At 44.8% G+C, this 20,069-nt stretch overlaps 1 protein-coding gene across 2 annotated transcripts in view; it reads right to left on the bottom strand.

The window, feature by feature from the left end:
- KATNAL2 (katanin catalytic subunit A1 like 2) overlaps positions 1-20,069 on the bottom strand; it is a 597,051-nt gene that overhangs the window by 141,355 nt on the left and 435,627 nt on the right. For both annotated transcript variants that reach the window (XM_069626931.1, XM_069626932.1), the window contains one exon: positions 9,359-9,518. In XM_069626931.1, the coding sequence (XP_069483032.1) occupies positions 9,359-9,518 (160 nt within the window). The remainder of the gene's footprint in view (positions 1-9,358; positions 9,519-20,069) is intronic.

Below are 20,069 nucleotides of genomic sequence, written 5' to 3'. Positions count from 1 at the left end.
TATCACATGCTCCTTTGCACCTTCAACTTGTGTAAGAACCGAACCCAAGCCCACATTTCATGCATCTGTCATAATCACAGTGTGTCGTCCCCTCTTGTACTTATATAATGCTGGTGCTGTTGCCAATGCTCGCTTTATGTACAGACATCTGTCTTCACAACTTTTATCCCATGGACATTTTATGTTTGTTTTCAATATACCCCTCAAAGAACTTGTGTTGTTGGTAAATCCTCTGAAAAAACTTTGAATAATATTCTGCCATGCCCAAAAATGTTCATACATGTTCTTTGCAATTAGGTGTGGTCATGTGTTCTATCATACTAATTAGATCTTTCTTAGGAGAGATACCTTCTTTAAAGATCACATGTCCCAAATACTCAATCTCCTTCCTATTGATTCTCAATGTTTCACTGCTGAGAGTCATTCTTACAACACGTTTCTTGAGAACTCTCTGCAGCCTCCTACCATGTTCTTCTTTGTTCTCAGCATATACTATAACATCGTCCTGGACGGAAATTACACCTTCTTCCTCATCAAATATTCTGTACATGATTTTCTGAAAAACAGAAGCCGCGGATATAAGGCCAAATGGCATTCTCTAGTATTAAAAGAATCCAAGTGTAGAAAATACCTTTGCCGGGCCCATTGTCGAGATCAGTTCTTGTATATTAGGTAGTGGATGTCTTTGGTATACAGTGGGGGAGGGGTAATAAAGCTGGGGAAACAGTGGGCTTGGGGGAGACCCCCCCAAATAAAAAAAAGGGATAATTTATTTTCCTTATTTATGTATTCGCTATAAAGACATGGAACCAATGTCTTTCCGGGATAACACATTTGTTAAGTTTCCTTCGGTCAACACATATCCTGTCCTTGCCAGAACTTTTCCTCACCACAACCAGAGATGACACCCACTCAGATGCATCAAAGCCTTCTATAATTCCCTGTTCTTCAAGCTTTCTCAATTCTAATTTCACCTCATCTTTCAGACAATGGGACATAGCAGAGTTTCTGGCCACTGGCTTGCAACCCTCTCTAAGTGGTATGTGATGTGTGAACCCTTTCAAGCATCCTATCTCATCTTTGAATACCGCATATTGAGCTTTATTGATAGTTTGCTCTGAACTCTCAACTGTAAGCACAGACTCTTCCGCATTTGGATCCAGTCGTACCTTCAGCCACCTCTGGTGTGTCCAGCTCAGGAAGGGGGGCATGCTCTCTTTGATATATTTACACGTCCAGCTTGTCTTCATTTGAAGTTCAGGGTCACCTTAAACAACATGATCAAGCGGACCCTCACCCCTGCATAGGCCCTTGGATTTATACCCACTTCATATAAGTACTTGGGTCCAAACTTCTTTCATTCCACCTCTGAAATTAACGTATACTTGGCTCCTGAGTCCACCATCAGGACGACCGGCACCCCCATTAACGTGAACAAGAGCTTTCGGGCTGTCGACCTCTCCTTCACTTCCTAGAGCAGAGATGGACTCCTTGCCCTCATCACTTTCTTTGTCACCGATACAATTTTGTTTCTACAGCACTTAGCTAGGTGCCCCTTCCCATTACAAATCCTGCAAATTATTCCGAATGCAGGACACATCGGACTGTTGGCCCAATGAGTGGGGCTGTCACACCTGTAGCACGTCCTAACAGTAGTTCGTCCCCTTAGTCTCTGCCTGCCTCGTCTACGCCAAAAGTCCATGACAGGACCTCTTCTTGTGTCTCTATTCATTGCCTCCCTGTTTTCACGGTTATATCTGGACTCTAGGTTATCACTGCTCCATCTCCTTCTCACACTTTGATTGCTTACCACCTCAATTGATTCTCCACTGGGATGCGGCGCATTGACGGGGGCAGTTTTGAAAGTGATTTCTTTTACTCTGCCTTCCAAGGTCTTCACACATTTCTCAATGTGTTCGACTTCTTTGGCCATGTGCAAGACAGTCTCCAGTGAAGGTTCATCACCTGTCCATAATCTTTCTCTTACCTTGCTCATGCTTCATTCTAACAAATTGATCTTTGAGTCTTTCATCCAGTTGTTGATTTTGAATCTGCAAGTCCTCGCTAGCTTCCGCATGGCTGTGAGATATTGCTCTATGCTTTCACCCTCTTTCTGTGTACACTTTCCAAACTTCTATCACTCTAAAATTGTACCCAGTTTTCTTTCATAATGTTTACTCATTTTCTTTATGGCTTTTTCATACCCATTGATGTCCTCACTCTCATCCGCTGTTAAACCGGGCAGATCTTTCAATTTCTCTTGACCTGCTGGTCCTAAAGAATGCAGGAATAATGACTTCTTTCTGTCCACACAGAACATTGGTGCCACACCAACAGTTTGTGCCACACACCACATTGGCATAGTGTTCAAAACCTTTGAGCCACCTCTTCCATGGCAAGATTGGAACTCCAACTTCCGGTAGGAACATTGCTGGTGTGGGGAACACTATGCATCGCCATGTCACCTGCACCCACTCTGGGCAGCCGTGGTGGAACTGGGCTCCCCACAAAATATGTAGTGTAGCACTAATTAATGTGTATTGACACAACTTGTACAAAAGTAGATCACTGTTCATATTTTGGTCACTGTTAAAGGATGTCTGAAAGGTAGAGAAGGAAATTAATATAAAAAAACAAAAACATTCTTTCCCTTATTTTTTGTGAATGTACTGGGACGAGGAGTGTATAGTGTTGCTCACAGTTGGAATGCCTGACTTCCTGAAATGACTGCCCACCACATGATCATGCCTCATGTCGATGGGTGCCTTTCTCGAATGTTGCCGTTCTGTCAGGCTCAGTCTGCAGACACCAAATCACCCTCTGTATGGCATCCCCGTGTTTGGCCTCTTGATCGCTTTCTCTCCTCACCTTTCAGAGCCAGCAGCTGACCCCTTGGGATCTCTACACGTCACCTCTTCCGCAGAGGCAGGACTTGCTTATCGCTGGGTAAGTCACTCATCACCACTTGTAGTGTATAAGAAGGGCTGAGCACTTGTTATTGCTATTATTTATTATATAGACACAGTAAATATAGATATCTATAGGAATAGGTAGGGAGATGCGAGCCCCACTCTCTGGCACACCTCCAGCGTTCCTCCAGACTCCTGTACTTCCTCTCGTGCTGGGCTCCACGACGCGATGTGGATTCCATACTACAACGCTGTATTCACTGCCGATAGGGAGACATTCTCCAGGGACCAGAATCACTGTTACATTGATTCCTTGCACAGAGGCAGCAACCCCACACCACCTTGCTTGGTGAGGTAATGTATGATCACAATGTTTTCTGTCAGACATTGTACACTGTGACAGGAGGCTTGACCGTGTCAGGTGGGGACAAGCACTGTTCCTGACCTGGGGCAGCTGGTATACTAGAGTGCATGTCAGAGCCTCTACTCCCGAGAGGTATGGTGAGGAGGTTGCGGGTCCCAGTGCCTGAACCTCCTCAATGTGCCTTGCTGGATAATAGTGGTATCACTGTCGATCAGATAATGCCTCCCTTCCTGTGTTCTGGCCATAGTTCTCTTTTATTGCATGAAGGATCGCAAGATCTAGAATGCAATTCAGTAGCAGAGAAACATGGCAAGCAGATAGAGTGAGATGCTCAACATGACACACTACAAGACTCCAGTGCACAACAGCCTCCAGCGAACCAGCATGAAATGCAACTAACTACAGCAAAAGATGAATGAGATGACAAACAAAAATGGACGTAAGCAAACTTCAAAGACTGCAGAAAACCCATGTACAGGAAGGGCCATGGCTTAGGGGGACTTTTGAAGCCAAGCAGCGTGATGATCCAACCCCAGGGAAAGAATATGGCTAGATTGACCAAAGAGTCAGGTGAATCACATCACTAATGGGAAGGGGGAGAGAGAGGAAAGAATCAGGAAGTCACGAGTATAAATAGCTTGCAGGAACCAAACCGAGTGAAAGGTGATCGGGTAACATCATGAGATGTGGGGGTTACCGTGAGACCAGACAGAAGGGTGATGGTAGATCAGAGTGTTGAGAAGTCTGTGGAGGAGTTGGATATAAGTGTATTTAAGGTATTGTAAGTGAGAGAGAGTGGTACAAAGTGGGAAGGTTTTAAAATGTGGTTGTTAGAGTGTGTGATAGAGGAGGGTTGTGAGAGATAGGAAAGAGTGAGAGTAGAGGAGAGATATCGATTGGGCGGAGAGATTAAGACAGTGAAAGGGAAAGTAGTTGAGAGCACAGGGGGATGTTGAAGACAGTAGGAAGTAGTAGGACGAAGGTTGAGTAGAGAGATTGACAAGATAGAGAGAAAACAGGAGGGACAGAGAATGAGAAAAGGTACAGATAAAATGGAGTAGTAGGATAAGGTGGAGTAAAGTGAGAGAAGTCGCAGTGGAGATAGAGAGAGAAGGTGTGGAAGGGAGAAAGAGCGTAGAGCTAGAAAGACCAGAGGTGGGGAGAGAGAAAGAGGGATTGAGGTGAGGAGAAGGATAAAGAGTAGGAGAACAGAGAGAGAGAGGGACAAGAGTATGGAAAGGAGTGAAGGAAGGGGTGGGAGAAGGAGTGTGTGCGGAGATAGCACCATCTGAAATACAACTGATCACAGTGTGGGGCACCAATAAAGCAGGGAATCCTTAGAGAGTCCCAAAGGGAGTGAGGTAGATATGGAGGTAGCCTTTAGGCTCTCACCATCAGAGTAGGTTAGAAAAGACAGTAGGGGTTACCGGTAAGTAGTTGCACCTCAGGGAATGGGAAAGCCATGGCTACGGTGATGGGAGCCGACGGGAGGTTTTGGGATGAGTCAGTTGGACTTAGTTCAACCTCTTGCAGTCTTCAAAATAAAAACCCTTGACCATTTTTCACAGAGTTTGTGTAATTATTCAAGGCATCCCTGACAACACACTTGTCTTGCATGGAGGAAAGACAAGCAACCAGGGATGTGGGCAAAGGAGGTGAAGGAAAGAAAGGGACATTTTTTGGCAAAAGAAGGTAGCCTCAGATTCAAAAAGATTTTCCCCATTGTATGGAGGTTTGCTTATATTACAGGATCAAAACCTAAAGCTTGCATCCAGGAGTGCCTTCTAAGCACCGCCATAGATACCATCAAATGCCCCACTAAATCAGCTGTGCCTAAACTTTCCTGCAGGACTTGCTTGGCATCATTCATCAATGCAGTGAATTAAACTGTCATTTAATAGGGATGGTTATCTCCTGCCACCTTTTCTACAAAGGTGGCAGAAAAAGTGTGGCAATATCTCCCAATGAGCAGGAGTCATCAACAGTCCACAATGCAGGACTGCCCGAGGTAGAAATCTGGAAGCTTAAGGGTACACAAATAGACGTGGGACACAAAGGTGACATGCTTGTTGGCATAACATTTTAAAAACAGAAAAATAAGGAAGACCCTATCTGTGCCTATAACTAAAAGGGGTTTCACTGCCCCCAAACAAAACATCTGTCAAAATCAAGTAGTCCACTGTCCTATGTCCCAAACCTTTTTCTGTCCCTTACACTTCAAAAGATAACTATAGAATAGATTAAATCCCGATTCCAGAAGGGTGGCTCCCTCCTTCCTGATGGTTTTAGGCAGTTTGTGTATGATGGGGGAATATCCTCCTTCCCCTGACCCTCGCTGGGCTTTTCTGTATAGTTCCACACAGATGGGAGGTCTCCCTTGCCCAGACCTTCTCAGGCAACTCTTTATAGTTCAACATAGGTGGGGATAATGCCTCCCTTGCTCAAGCCTTTGTTAGGATCTCCTTTAATTATCCTAATGATGTCTGGATTTGTACAAGAGGATATATCTTTCCTCCTCAGGTCTTCTCTTGAGTTTTGCCAAAGGATATTTCTCTCTTCCCCATGTCTTCTCTTAACTTTTACTAAAGGATATTTCTCTTTTCCTTGGGCCTTCTTCTGATTTTTGACCGAGGATCTCTCTCTCCGCTTGGTCTTCTCGTCTCATCACATGGGTCCCAGGCCGCATTCTCAGGTTCATAAGGTCTCTCAATCAGGCCCGGATCACTATCCTGTCAGGCATTGTCTTGCAGGTACAATTCTCCAATTCTCTCAAAATACGGTTCCCAGGCCCTTATCTCTCTTCTAGTTTCTTTGGGGTGCTTTCTCACCCAGTATGCCTGTTTTGTTTCTTTGCTCTGCCCCAATGGGATGAGGAAGATGGCTCTGCACTTCCTCCCAACCCCAGACTCAAGAGGGAGGATGTCGGAGGACTCCTGCACTGCACGTGGACTTGTCACAAAGCTGGCAAATTGGCAAATCTTTGATTCCGGTAGCTGTTCTTCAAGCACGCAAGCACACAAGATGGTGTCCTTCCCCCTGGTTAATCCTAACCAGCTCTGAGAATGGTATCCAGGTGGCTTACAAGTTGGTTGGTCCTAACAACCCAAAGGAAGAAGTCGTCCTTGAAGGGGCTTCTTTGTCGAGATGAAATTGGCGATTCGGACCTGCAGAAGGGCTTCACCGGGCAAACCAACGGTCCAGGAATTGCAGCAGCCATCCTCTTCCAGCTCGTCTTTGGTTCTTTCGTTTCAGTGGTCGACTGTGCCTTCCAAGCCAAGAGAATCGCCTTTTAAACTGTTTTCTCCCATTCATTCCAGCCTAGCTGTCACTCACCCAACAGGCAGGCTGTCCTTGCCGGACAGCCAGCCAGCCAATCACGCCAGAGTGCATTTGGGTCTCCTAGGAGACTAAGCACAGGGAGTTTCGTCACCTCCCTCACTTCCTGCCCACCCTAGACACTCTTCAGTCCTGAAGCCCGCCAAAGGCGAAGGAACAAAGAGACCAAACCTGGTTTGGCGCACAGAGACAAACTCTAGAAGCTCATTTCCAAAAAGAAGCAGCGAAAAAAGAACACCGGAACTTGTTTAAACAAATGGGGCTCAGGCGCCATCTTGAAAACCATGGCTCCCGCGATTTTTAGCTACCGGTGTTCGGGGCCGGGAAAGATCATGGTAGTTGATTGTAAAACCGCTGCCACCAGCCATTTCAATAGAAAAGGGTAGTATTTGACTGCTACATGAGTTTCTGGACAAAGGGAATACTAGGTAACCGCTCCAGCACTATGGGAAGATGGTGTGTGCTGGGTCAAGGAATTTAAAATGACTAGTAAAGTCAATTTAACTTTACTTTCTCTGGGAAACAGTAGTTTATCCCAGAGAAGGTATTCAAACCTTGGGACAGCCTGAAAGGCATCCCTGTATCACTGCACTGAAGGTGCTGTGTGACACAAATGAAAAGATGATGCCTATGGAGTTGTCTAAAACTCCATAATCAAAGAACACAAGAGTAAAACGCACATCAAAATACTTGAGTGGGAAAAAAGGCTCACACTCTCTCCAGGTAAATAAATCAAGACCTCAAAATTCAGCGAAGTTGCTGAAGGTCTCCAAGGTGAAAGGAATTAGCACATTTATGAGAATTCTCCCTAACACCTGCATTGGAAGCCAGGGTCTCAGGAGGAGGGTGGGTGGAGATGAACACCGGGTGAGATGGTGCTGGTCCGTGTCTTAGCCAGGTTTTTATCTATAGCCAGACCAGAGGCAGGCTTGAGCCACCCAGCCAGGTCAGGATCACAAACTGCAGCATTAAATGAGGGCAGGGTTTCCTTAGTGGGTTTCCTTAGTGGGCCCTGCTCCATGATATCAATAGGGCCATGCTGAACCTTGGAGATCAAAGATGCAGACATCCTCACACACTCCACTGATCTTGCAAAGGTCTTCCGAAAGGACAAATAATAAGTGACCTCAATTAACTACAGTTTAGAAGCATTGAGGAGGCTCGTGACTTGAAGCTTACAAGCCAAGCTGGGCAAGCACTCATCCTACTCATGAAGTTCCTTGGGAATTTCCCCAATGTGATTTCCCCAAGGGATTCAGTCCCAAAAGGGGCAGGGTCTACTGACTCAACAAAGGTTTGCCCAAATTTAGGCAGGGACTTCGATCTGGAGGCCATAGAAAATGTCATGCTCTCTTGCACCTCTTCAGAATGACCGCCAACAAGTGGCAATGGAGAGCCCTGCGCCGGGGCTGCTGCGAAGGTGGATCCACACTGTGCAGTAGTGGGGCAGTTTCTATACCTGGGCCATGGACCATACTCATGGTAGCGCTGTAGTGGACGAAGATGTGCCTCTGCCAGCCTGAGAAGATGCTTCACCACCAGCATTAAGCCGATGGTGCCAGGCCTTGCAGAAAATACCTAACATTTTCTGCCGAAAATTCTCCCACTGCTCCAGTTCCAGCTAGAATGGTATTTTAAACAGAATAATGGTGGTAATTCTCCTGGAGAAGAAGTGGTGACTGCGCCTCTTGATGGCAGAAGAAGAGTGATGTCTGGAAGAGAAGTCGGTGGGAGAGTGGGCCCTGTTGGCCGACCGCTTTTGTTTCTTAATATCACTGTATCTCACTCTCCCCCTGGGGACAAAACTCCTGTGGCTCCTTGGCCTTCTGTCTGAACAGGAGTCTCCATCGTGGAGGATGGCTACGACGGAGCTGGGGACATGAATGTTGCCTTCCCATCTCTGTGGAGAACAGTAAAATTCTTTGTGATGTACTTCCTCATGCACTTGGGTTCCACAGAGAGGAGCCTCACTCCTAGATGTTGTAGTTCAGACCTAACCACCAGACACAATGTGTGTGTGCATCTGACACCAACATGAGCTTTCCACAGTCTTTGCAGGATTTGAAAGAAGAGGTCTCCAGTGAAGACATGGCACAGATCAAATTTAGCTAAAACTAGTGGTGTGCCCCAAAAGCAGCATTAAGATAAAAGTAATTGAGGCCATGGCATACAACTGGCTTTATACCACCCATAATATGATTGGGCCCCAATGGTGAAGAGCTGAGTGCGCCCCCCTTCTCCCATGTAGCCCACCAACTCTGGTGGCTGAAAAAGTTTCCAGAGCAAGACATATTTCTAAGATGCAGAATCTCTGAGATGAGGAAATCTATTAGAATATGAGATTGTATTTTTCTACTATAAAAATAATTGGTACTACCAATGTGACATGCATGTGTTTATCCAATGTTGCTACTGCATACAGAGAATGGTACAGTCTTGCTGGGGCTTTCCAAGTGTAAGGCATTATGCACGCTTAATTAACCATCACACCATATCACCCACTGCGCCATGAGCATACATCCATAATCACATCCATAATCACACTGGAAGTTCATCCAGACTAATTAACCAAATATAGGGGGCAGTGGCTGGCAAAACATGCACTGTCATTCAGTTTCATGAGACCTTGATTTTGGAACTTCACATTTAACGGCTGAAATACGTTTTTAAGGATGCATACAAAGCAGGTGTTTTTTAAAGTTATTGGTTATTGACATCAGTGTGCAAAAAGATGTTTTGTGCTGCTTACCTGACCCAGCAAACTGTATTCCAGGTCGGTTCTCAGTTCCACCCCGCTGTTGCTTACAGGGGGCAGCCAGTGCCAGATCATGGCCTCCCGCGCTTCTTTACAGGGAAGATCCACCAAAATCCTTTTCTCCAGGCGACGTAGCATGGCGTAATCCAACTCCCTATGTCAAATGTAGAAACATTACGATGTATCAATGTCACGTAAATGCTTACCCCACACCGCCAATAATTAACAACACTTATCGTAGGTAAAATTTGTGGCTATTTGGAATTTGGCAGAATATAATATTAAAAACAGTGAGTATTTGAAATGCCACCTGTTTTTAACATCTACTCAATAATGGCCCATAAGGTAGTCCTCATGTCGTATTTCAGGAATTCTGCATATGGCAAATATCACAGTATTAGGCGTTAGAATCTGCACCCCAGCAACAAATGTTCAAAGATTTTCTGCAATCGTCCCTCCTGGCATACCTATTTTGCTTAGCGCCCTATAACGCCCTCAAAGATGGATGCTGTGGTGATCCCTCTTCCTAAAATGCCAAATCTTGACCCAGAAGAAATGTTGAACCATCAGCCCTTTTCTAACCTCCCTTTTGCGCCAAAGAATCCAAAAAAAGTAGTTCAAATCCTAGTCATAATTTATTAGAAACTGACTCCGTTGTTGATCCTATGCAGGAATGAATTGGGCCTGGCAAGGACACTGAACTACTGATATTTCGGCACTCGATGATAGGAGTCAGGAACTGGACAAGAAGAGAGCAGTGACCCTACTGGTTCTGAAACTCTCGAAGAAATGTACACAGTCTTGCATGCCATTCTCTTGGATGGGTATGAAACAGCGTACCAATCGGAATCTCCTCTTCTTAGGTGCAAGAACGTCCTCACCCAGCCAACTCAATCTGTTGCTAATCCACTCCTATTAATCTACGGCCAGGCTGCTCGCCTTTTGGACTTCCTGATGGATTGGCCCGATCACTACTGCTTTTTAATGTGTATCTTCTTCCTCTAGTTCACATCATTAACAAAGAGGGCCAGAGATATTTCAACTATGCAGACGACATACACATTCTCCTTAAATCAAAACGACCAACCAGGCTAATGAAAAGTGCCCCTACCACATCAATATCCAGATGGCAGAAAATGATCTAAAGCTCAAGCCCAGCAAAGCTGAGAGTGCCATAGTCAACTATTCAGAAACCTCCATCCCACATTTCTGACCCACCTGTCTGGATGCACCTCCCACAGCAAATGCGGAAGTAAAGAATCTATCTGGGCATGCCCTTGGACAGTAAGCACCCCGTCTCCACGCAAATGAACAAGGTTGTACAATCCTGCTGTTTTTTTCTTAGACCCCTCGTATACATGTTCACGTTCATGAACAGGCCCCTCTGGGTTTTAGGTACCTTGACCATAGCTAGACTGGATTAGCAGAACCTACTTGGGTCTTCCAAAGTATCCCATCGACTGGCTCCAGAGGGTACAGCAATCTACTGCGAAGAAGCCCATAAGTCTAGCAGGAAAGACGCTGCACTGGTTTCCTGTCAACCAGGGAGTACTGTTTAAACTACTTTGCATCATCATAGAAAATCCTGCTATATTCCAGTGCACAATTTTTTCAGTCTTCTGGCACAATTCAGCATTGTTGCATGGTAGGAAGGCCACTCTCTTTGCTACTTGAGGGCCTTCTACTGGAACCTGTTGATCTTTGAACTCAGAGCTGTTGCATGCCATCAGTGAGGTGGAGCTGTGCCTCTCTGAGCACAGTGAGCAAGGGGTCCACATCTGGATGACCCTGGGAAACTTAGGGTTACTAGAAAATAAGTCATCTGTGCCCCGCTATGAGAACGAACACGGCAAAAATTGCCTGTTCTTTGGGAAGGTACCCACTCTAGAGTCCGCAGCCACACTTTAGCGCACTGTTCCTTTCACAGATGGGAAATATTCATTTGAGCGGGACAAAGACTGATATGCAAATGGTTATTTCCCATCTGTGAAAGATACAGTTAGCTAAAGTGTGGCTGCAGACTCTCGAGTGGGTACCTTCCCAAAGAACAGGCTATTTTTGCCATGTTCGTTCTTGCAGAGGGGTGCCTATGACTTGTTTTTGATTGTTTCAAGGGCCTTAGGTCTAGTCACCCTAAGTTTCCGAGGATCATCCAGACGCGGATCGCTTGCTCACTGTGCTCAGAGAGACACAGCTCCACCTCACTGATGAGGCCCAACAAGGCTGAAACACGTGTTTGGGGTTGCCGTTGGTACTCATGTTCAGAAGGGAATTGCCATAGCATGTTGGTGCTGGACTGCCCATGTGGGCAAGACAATGACTGATATGCAAATAGATATTTCCTATCTGTGAAAGGTACAGTGAGCTAAAATGTGGCTGCGGACTCTCGAGTGTCCGCAGCCACATTTGAATGTCCAACCAAAAACCATCCTATGTCCCAAAATCCTCTTCTGTCCCTACCAGTAAACAAAAGAAATAACTAAGAAAGAAAGCTCAGGAGGATGACTCCCTCCTCCTGAAATAGTGCATCATATCCATGTGATGGGTAACTAGAGAACAGTTCAAGTTCAAATGAAGGGTCAAGAGAATGACTCTCTTCTCCTGATTTGTCAAGTTCCAACTGTGATGACAGTCTCTAAACGCCAGTGTATTAGTCTAATACACCGGCGTAAATTCAACATAAACTAAACTCTTCCGTGTCTTGGGCCTCCATTTTGGCTTCACTCTGTATTCTGTTGCTTTAGTGTGTGATTTAACAGCCAGGAGGATGACCCCTTTCTCCTGGTACAATGTAGACCTTCTTCAAGATCAAACAATACTTTTCCAGAGCCTTTGTAGCTCCTTCGAAACTCCTTTTAAGCTGAACATGTTTTCCTGGTTTCTGCCCAACTGAGGAGACTTAGTTATTTCACTTGTTTTAACTTGAATGTCTCTCAAACAAGCCATGAGATTCGTCGGGTCACTGAGACAAGAAAGGCCAATCCTGATGCAATCCTCTTGCTTCTGACTCTTCGTCGTGATTCTTAAACCAGGAAGATTATTCTGACTGCTTCTTATGTCTTTGTCCCTTGTATCACACTCCCAGTGAAAAAGAGAATAACTCCCTGTATATTTGGCAGCTTACCCCATGTTCCCCGTTACCTCTGGTTGTAGCGGGACACGTCACTGGTTCTTCTCAGGGCAGTGAGTCCACGGGCCCCTCTGCAGTTCAATGGTGTCGGCGCCATTCTTGGACAAGCCAGTCCACTTCCATGAGGTTGCACCACCGTCTTCCAACTTGCTGGTAAGCCCTCGCTCAGTGGGATTGCAGTAGACTCCCTTGGTTTACCGCTGACATCCTCGGTGGTACTGATCAGCTTCCCCAGCTTTCCGTGCTGTTCCCCATTTCGAATCTCCTGGGGTCTCCAGGCTTCACAACTCGTGCTTCCCCCTCTCACATAGTCCACCTCTTTTTATACAAATCGGCTGAGTCGTCCCCAGTGTAAGATCACAGTCATTCCCCCGTTTCCTTTGGCTCATCTTCATCCTTCCTAGTGGCCTCCTCATTCCAATACTTAATGGGTGAACACTCAATCTGCTTTCTTGAGTGCTATTCCTCATCTCAATAGCTTGAGGAAAGACTTGTAGCTGCCCTGGACTTTTATTAACTTTACTGTACTCAACATATGAACAAATATAGGTTGGGGAATTACAATACTGAACAATAGTGCTTTCAGATGAGCTTGCAATACTTTGAGGATGTCTTGAAGTCTCATGGATGAGAGGGTAAAGGGGTTCCTGAACATAAAGGGAGTCCCTAGCCCCAAAAGGGGAGTCCCTCCTTGTGAGGTCCTTCTGCTTTTTACAACCCCTAGGAGGATTATTGGGTAGTGGCCTCACCTCCCTAGCCTCACAGGAAAGGGTTCCCTCTGGGGAGAAGTGACAAGATCCCATGAATCGTCACACTTATTTTTGAATGTCTTAAACTGGCTGCTCCCTACATTGTCTAAAAGGCTTGCAGCTTACTGAATTATAGCTAATGGATCAGCATGGTAAATTATAATTATGGATTGAACCATCCAATCTCTGTTATGTTAGCCAATTTTGTAAAGCGCAAGCGTTTGTCCAAGGGCATCTTGGCGCTAGATTACCAGAGACAGTAAGCAGAGGCTAACAGCATAGTTTATTGAAAAGCATTGTTTTCAACAAGCGATGAATGAGAGGTGAACAGCAGTGGCCCGGAGCAGCAGAGGGAGCACATTCCAAAGCTTGGCTGCCTTGGCGCTACAGAAAAAAACTCGACCAACAACACACGCCAGCTTCATGTGGGGACTTGGATAGTAAAAGAAGAGGAATTTGGACTGGAGGTACTCAGCCCCAGTGCCATAAAAAGCACTGTGCATAATGCACAGAGATTTAAATTGCACCCTACAAATAATAGTGATCCAGTGCAGCCAGAACAGAACAGGAGAGATGTACATAGACATAGGAATCCGGGACCCTGTTCTGGCCGCTGTATTCTGAAAGACTTGCAGCGCATCAGGAATAGAGGCTATGCCAATAAAAGAGAGTGTTACAGCAATCTGCATTCCTCAATACCAGAGAAGCAACAGCGGGCTTGACACTGAGCCAGTATGAACGGCAGCGTCTTCCGCATTACCTTGAGTTTGAAGTAGCCAGATTGGCAGACAGAAGTAACCTGAGCTTCCACCGAAATGGAGGAAGGAAATTTAACTCCTAGATCCTTCACTACAGAAGAAGGGGCCAGAAAAGGGCCAAGAGAAGGTGGTCAGAAAGAGGGAGTCCAAAGAGCAGTGACAGAGGGGTGGGGGGCGACCACCAGGACCCCAGTTTTGTCCCCACTAAATTTGAGCCAGTTGCCTTTCCAGCAGCCCATGGCCTCGAGACAGCCTGTCAGCTGAGACTCAGGATTGTGCCAAGATAGATCAAGCGCATAGTAACCGGAGTATCATCAGCATAGCAATAGCATTGTGGGCGTGGATTAGCTAAATCAGCGGCTCGATGTAGACATTGAAAAGAGTGGGGGCATGGCAGAGCCCTGGGGGACCCCACAGCAGAAAGCATGCAAAGAGCGAAATGAAGAGAAAGAGTTTGGAAGTGACCAGATAGAAAGGATACAAACCAAGATAGAACCTGCTTGGCTATACCTGCCCTGGACATGCGATCGAGCAGAATGGAGTGGCCGATGGTATCAAAGACAGCTGAAAGATCTAACAATATCAGCACCCCCTCTCAACCCTGGTCCGAGAGTCGATCTAGATCATCAACAACGGAGATCAGCAAGCTCTCGGTGCCACAGAAAGGGCGGAAGCTGGATTGTGAAGATCAAAAAGCAGGAAGATTCCAGAAACGAACTCAGAAGAGGAGAGACTAAAGGTTCAAGAAGCTTCATGCGAAAAGGAAGTAAAGATAAAGGACAGAAGTTAGTAAGAACAGAGGGATCGAGAGAAGGTTTTTTTCAACAGAGAGATCAGCAAGACGAGCTTCAGCTCCTGAGGAATAGTACCCGACTGACAAGAGTGATTCACTGCCTGTGCCACCCACAAAGAAATAATGGCATGATGTTTTTAAGAGTTGCTAAAGGAGCAGGATCCTCCGTGAATGCTGATTTCAGCTTTAGAGTGGCTGATACTACGTCCTAAGGTGAGAATAAAGGAAAAGTAGACCTAGAGCAGGCAGGCTCACGACCAAAGGAGACAGAGTTGAGCTTGCCCGTGTGTAGACCAGAATGCACTATGTTGTCTCAAATAGAGAACATTCTGTGGGTGAAGATGTGAGATAGAGAATCTGTATCAACACAAAATTGTAATTCAACCCCCTGCCCTCATTAACCTGATTAATCTGGTTCAGGCAGTGCAGACATTAGAAAAGTGAACCCCCAGATAGCCAAATGAGTTGACCTAATTAAAAACTTCTCCACTAATGTTAAATCGGAGTTTGTTTCAAAGATAATCGCCTCTAGTTCCAAAAATCAATACCTTCAATTTCTTTCATTGTTAACTTCCAAATATAGGCATTGGTCCAGGATTCCAAAAGCATCCTATTAGAATCGCCTTATAACCATTTCCAATTAAAGGTCCCCGTAATTTACTTTAATAGATCTCATGGCATAGCATACCTTATGGGAGCCTTATTTAATGCCAAGTCATCTATTATCGTTATGAGCCAATTATGAGTTTAGCATAATAAACTTCATAGAGTCTGTTATCTCATTAAAGTACTTGTGTAAATTAGAGTAGTAGCTCTCCATGAAAGCCTCATCTAGCTCTGCTTATGACTAAGCTACGACCATCAAATAATAATAACGCAGTCCTAGTAGAATCTCTGTCAAAATAAAAATGGCCTAAACAAAAAACCTATTGCCAATCCTTACCTATAACAACAAATGGTGTGGGAAAATGATGTATGCAAAAGAAAAGTGTTCAAGAAACAATGTCAGGATAGTTGAGCAGTTGGTTTCCCCTTGCCGACGTTTTCAGCACGGGACAAAGGTGCACACTCAAGCTTTGCACAGACTTTGGCTTCTCTAGCTTTAGGATGCAGTTCAGAACACAGATATCCGGTCCTTCTGCGCCAAAGTCTCTTTTCCAATAAAAGTCTCTTATTCACAGAATACCTGAAATAACAAACAAATGCCAAAGTTCCTTTCTTGTCAGGATTTTCACCTTCACAAAGTCTTTGGGTTTTTCACTCACCCTGGGTCTCCCTTAGTCGGGTTCGGACCCCTTTTCACCAGTTCACTGTGGTGTATGGGGGGGTTCTTTACCAAGCTTTCACATAAAAATAATCATTCGAATATACAAGGCTTTAGCTCAACCTCAGCATGACCAAACATAACATAACAGTTAAATATAGGCTTCCCTCTGTCGGCTCAAGCCTTTCATCCGCAGTTCGGTTGTGCCTCTCTGGCACTAATGGGGTTTGATTTTTGTATGGTTCTTCTTTTCAAAACTTCAATCTCAACTCCCCCTCATCGAGATATATACTTCATTTTTCATAGTTCACAACTCAGAGTCTTTCGAAAAGGCATTATACTTTTATCCTGACCACTCTGTTACTTTTAACCTTTTCACAACCTTGCCTTTTGTTTTTCATTTATACTTTCTCTCCATATACTTTTAACAGTTCATATGTCTTGGTTGTGATTTCACTCTTTGTTTCTTTCAAGAATTAGGGCTGTTTCAATTTTAGCACTCCAAGTCCCAACATGCTTCATTCACCATAAGCTTTTCACACTTGACTTTGTATGTAATCACTTTCAATAAGGTTTCTTTGTTCATACTCGCACTAAAAGCATCCCAGTGTTTCTGGTTTCTCTGAAATGTACTGGTGCTTGTGTTTGAAATGAGCGTGTACTTCTCGCTGCTCCTCTTTTGCCTCTGGGGTTCCTTAGTTTGCCCCGTTTGTATTTCGGCATTCCTGCAATGCCTGAAGAGAGTGAACACACGCTTGGGATGTCAAAGAAGCAGTTTTCTCCTTCCCCGCTTCCTGCTGTACTGGCTCTGCACCACGGAGCTCCTGCTCCAGTGCTCCTCACTAGAGTAGACCCTCTCACATCAGGGCCCCACGTTTTGGCGCCTTCCGGAGAACAGCCTGGTTTCCTGCAGCTCCCACCAGAGCTTCGCCTTGCAGCATTCAAGCTTGTAGCTTCTGCCTCTACAGCTGCTTTGTGCTTCTCCTTCTGGAACGCGTCCTCAGCTTCCTTCCAGTGTGCTTTAGTGCTCCACCTTTTATACTGGCCGGGAGGTTTAATAGGAATCAGGTGTGAGTAGTTATCCAACTCTGCCTGACTGTTAATGGGACAAGATGGAGTTCGCCCATAGGAACTCATGGTGCATTGGTCCCTATGGGTAATCTTCATCTTTCTTGTCTGCCTCTTCCTCGTCCCAGTGGGTTTAGGAAACAGTAGTGGGGAGGACTTATGGGCTTTTTTGTTATCAGGAGGGATTATAGAAAAACCCTTGGGCCTCTTGTCAGAGGAAAAGGGGTGAGTGTATGAGATTGGTTTTAATTTCCTGGGATGTATATTCCGTCTTGTTACAGAAATATACTGGGGTATGAGGGAATTTGGTTGACAGTATCCCATTGCAACTGAAGGGGTGTTCGGTAGGGGTACACCGAAAAGGGGGAAATATTGTGTCTTTCCCTTGGATGTTTCCTCGTCATTACCTACGGTTCTGGACAGTGAAACAACCTCAGGTTTTTCACAATACCCCCTCCTCTAATATTTCATACGCTTATTTCTCCTTCGCTGTCTTCATCACAGCATATAAGAATATAGAAACAAAGTGATGATTTTCTATCATTTAAAACAATACTGTTACACTTAAACATGTTTAGAACTATGCCAACAAAGCCTTTGCGACAAGCAGTTAGTAAATTTGTAGGCTGGAAAAATTTCACCTCCTCACATTGCGCAACTAATGTAAGAACGTCCTCCATATGGAAAAATAATATCTTTGCCATTAATTTGGTAGATGGGAACATGTAATCACATATGAAGCACACGACAGAGAAAGTTGTAAAATATCTCTATTCCCTAGAGTGAAGGTGTTGTATTTTATTTATATAATGGGTATTTATAATACGCCTATACACAATGTGCTTTGATACATTTTGGTGGCCTACTTGTAGATAAAGAAACATATTGCTGTGATAATTGTAACTGTTACAACAGTTTCAAAGAACATATTACATGAGCATTTAGAGGGAAGGATTTAGGGGGTTGATCTGTTGACACTTTGCTGACATAGATGGGAGCCAGAACAGTTATGGTATGAGGTGGAGGATCATACTTTGTACCCTCTACACATTGTAAAGACCACAGTCATTCATTTTACTGCTAATAGCACATACTATCAACTACACTATTAAAAGAATGTACCAGACATTTCCTCCAGCCTTCCAACTTGTTCAGTTAGACTCAAAAGATATGCGTGAAGCATATTAAGCACATTATCCAAATTTCGATGAATAATATGATTGTGCTCTATTGGTTGATTTAAAGGGAAAACAAAAGAGGGATCTTATTTTTAGGTTTGGCCAAGAACCCTCCACCAGGTTTGGCCCATTCTGAAGGGCCATAATCACAGTTGCTGTTCTCCTATACCCATACCCTGCCCTCTAGAAGGCTTATTTCCCTCATCTGTATCTCCAAATTCGGGGATTCAGGGGGGTGTAATGAGTCACTCTAAAAACCACAACAGCTATCAGCCACATTCTTAGTTTGAATAAAGGTTTCTGGTATATTACTAGAGTTTTCCGGTAAAGCATATTCGGCATTCTCATGATCACTTATAACTGTGCATTTTAGTTTCTAGTGCAACGGCCAACTCTGCTAGCGATGTATTAATCTATTTTGCTGTATTAGATCCACAAATGTTATAGCTTCTTTTAACTGGGAATGGAAGGTTTTAGCTAGGTGTTTAACTTGAGGTTAATACTCATGTCTACTGGAACAGTCAGTATTAAACAATTAACATCACAATGATAAATGTTCAATGGAATAATTCAACACAAGAAATCAAACTTCATTAGTACACGGTGCGGAAACAATCGAGAAGAACTTACCTTTCATTGGCTACATTCGGAGCCTTATTGAATGGTAATGCCAAGCACGCAACGGTGTGCAGCTTGCTCCGGCCCTGACATATTTTCATTCCGGAATGGCCGCCATGGAAAGGGAGAAGGGTTTGTTTGTTTGTTATATTTAGTCCCATCTCTCTTTCCAAAGCGGCCATTTTCTTTGTTTACTATGTCTACGGCAGCCATTTGTGTAACTTATTTTTCCGGCTGCAAAACGCAACGCATCTCACAGTTAGGAAAAAAAACACCATTAGTATCCCGGTCTAACGGGCCGGGGTACTAATGGCAATAAGCCCCTCGACCATTACTGCAGGCCATTACTGCATAAGGTAATGCCCCCGGGGCCTTCATTAACTATGGGCCCTGGGGGCATTACCTTATGCGGTAATGGCGAGGGGCTTATTGCCAAATTAACTCCTGCACAAGCCATCTTTCATCCAGCCTAGTAGCATGACTTGAAGTGCTATATGGACCTGCATCCACCACCGTTGTGTTGGATGATGCTGCTGATAAGGAGGCTGGAAGAGGGCATGTTGGCTAGCTAATGCTCTAATTTCTTTCCAATCTCCCCTACCCCCAACCCCGAAAAGCTCCAATTCAAAGTGTCTCCAAAAGTACTATTTTGCAAAGTCATAGAGGTTAAATAAATGAATACATTCCAACAACAACAGTCGTAATTCAGCCAGTCCCGCAAACAGGGGCTGCTTGCTCCCTTTCAGTCCGTGCTGCCCACAACAGGAGGATAGATCCTGGTTCATCTCTTCCTGGTCAGAGATTATGGTGGCCCAGTTCATTTTAAAGGATATAGTGCCCTTCACACTTTCACTAACAATGTCATTCTCACCCTATAAAATCACATAGGGACTTACCCACTACTCAGGGATCTTTCACCCCTCGATATAAACTATAAGGATTATGGTGCCCTTTTAAATAACTCTTAAGGGAGTCAAAATTTCTCCTCGACAAAACCTGCAGCCTTGGACAGGATCTTGAAAGGGGTGCAAGTCCTGGGGCATTACCTGACAGTGTATAACAAAAATCTCTTGCTTGACTTCAACAGCCCGAGGATCTTCCCTAAATCTCCTGTCAAGTTTCTCTTCCCAGGGACAGATTGAAGCAC

Source organism: Ambystoma mexicanum, chromosome 6p (assembly GCF_040938575.1).
Source record: "Ambystoma mexicanum isolate Mex_15411 chromosome 6p, UKY_AmexF1_1, whole genome shotgun sequence".
In the NCBI taxonomy this organism is placed as follows: domain Eukaryota; kingdom Metazoa; phylum Chordata; class Amphibia; order Caudata; family Ambystomatidae; genus Ambystoma; species Ambystoma mexicanum.
The sequence above is the reverse complement of the archived record's forward strand: the minus strand, read 5'-3'. Positions and strand labels throughout refer to the sequence as shown.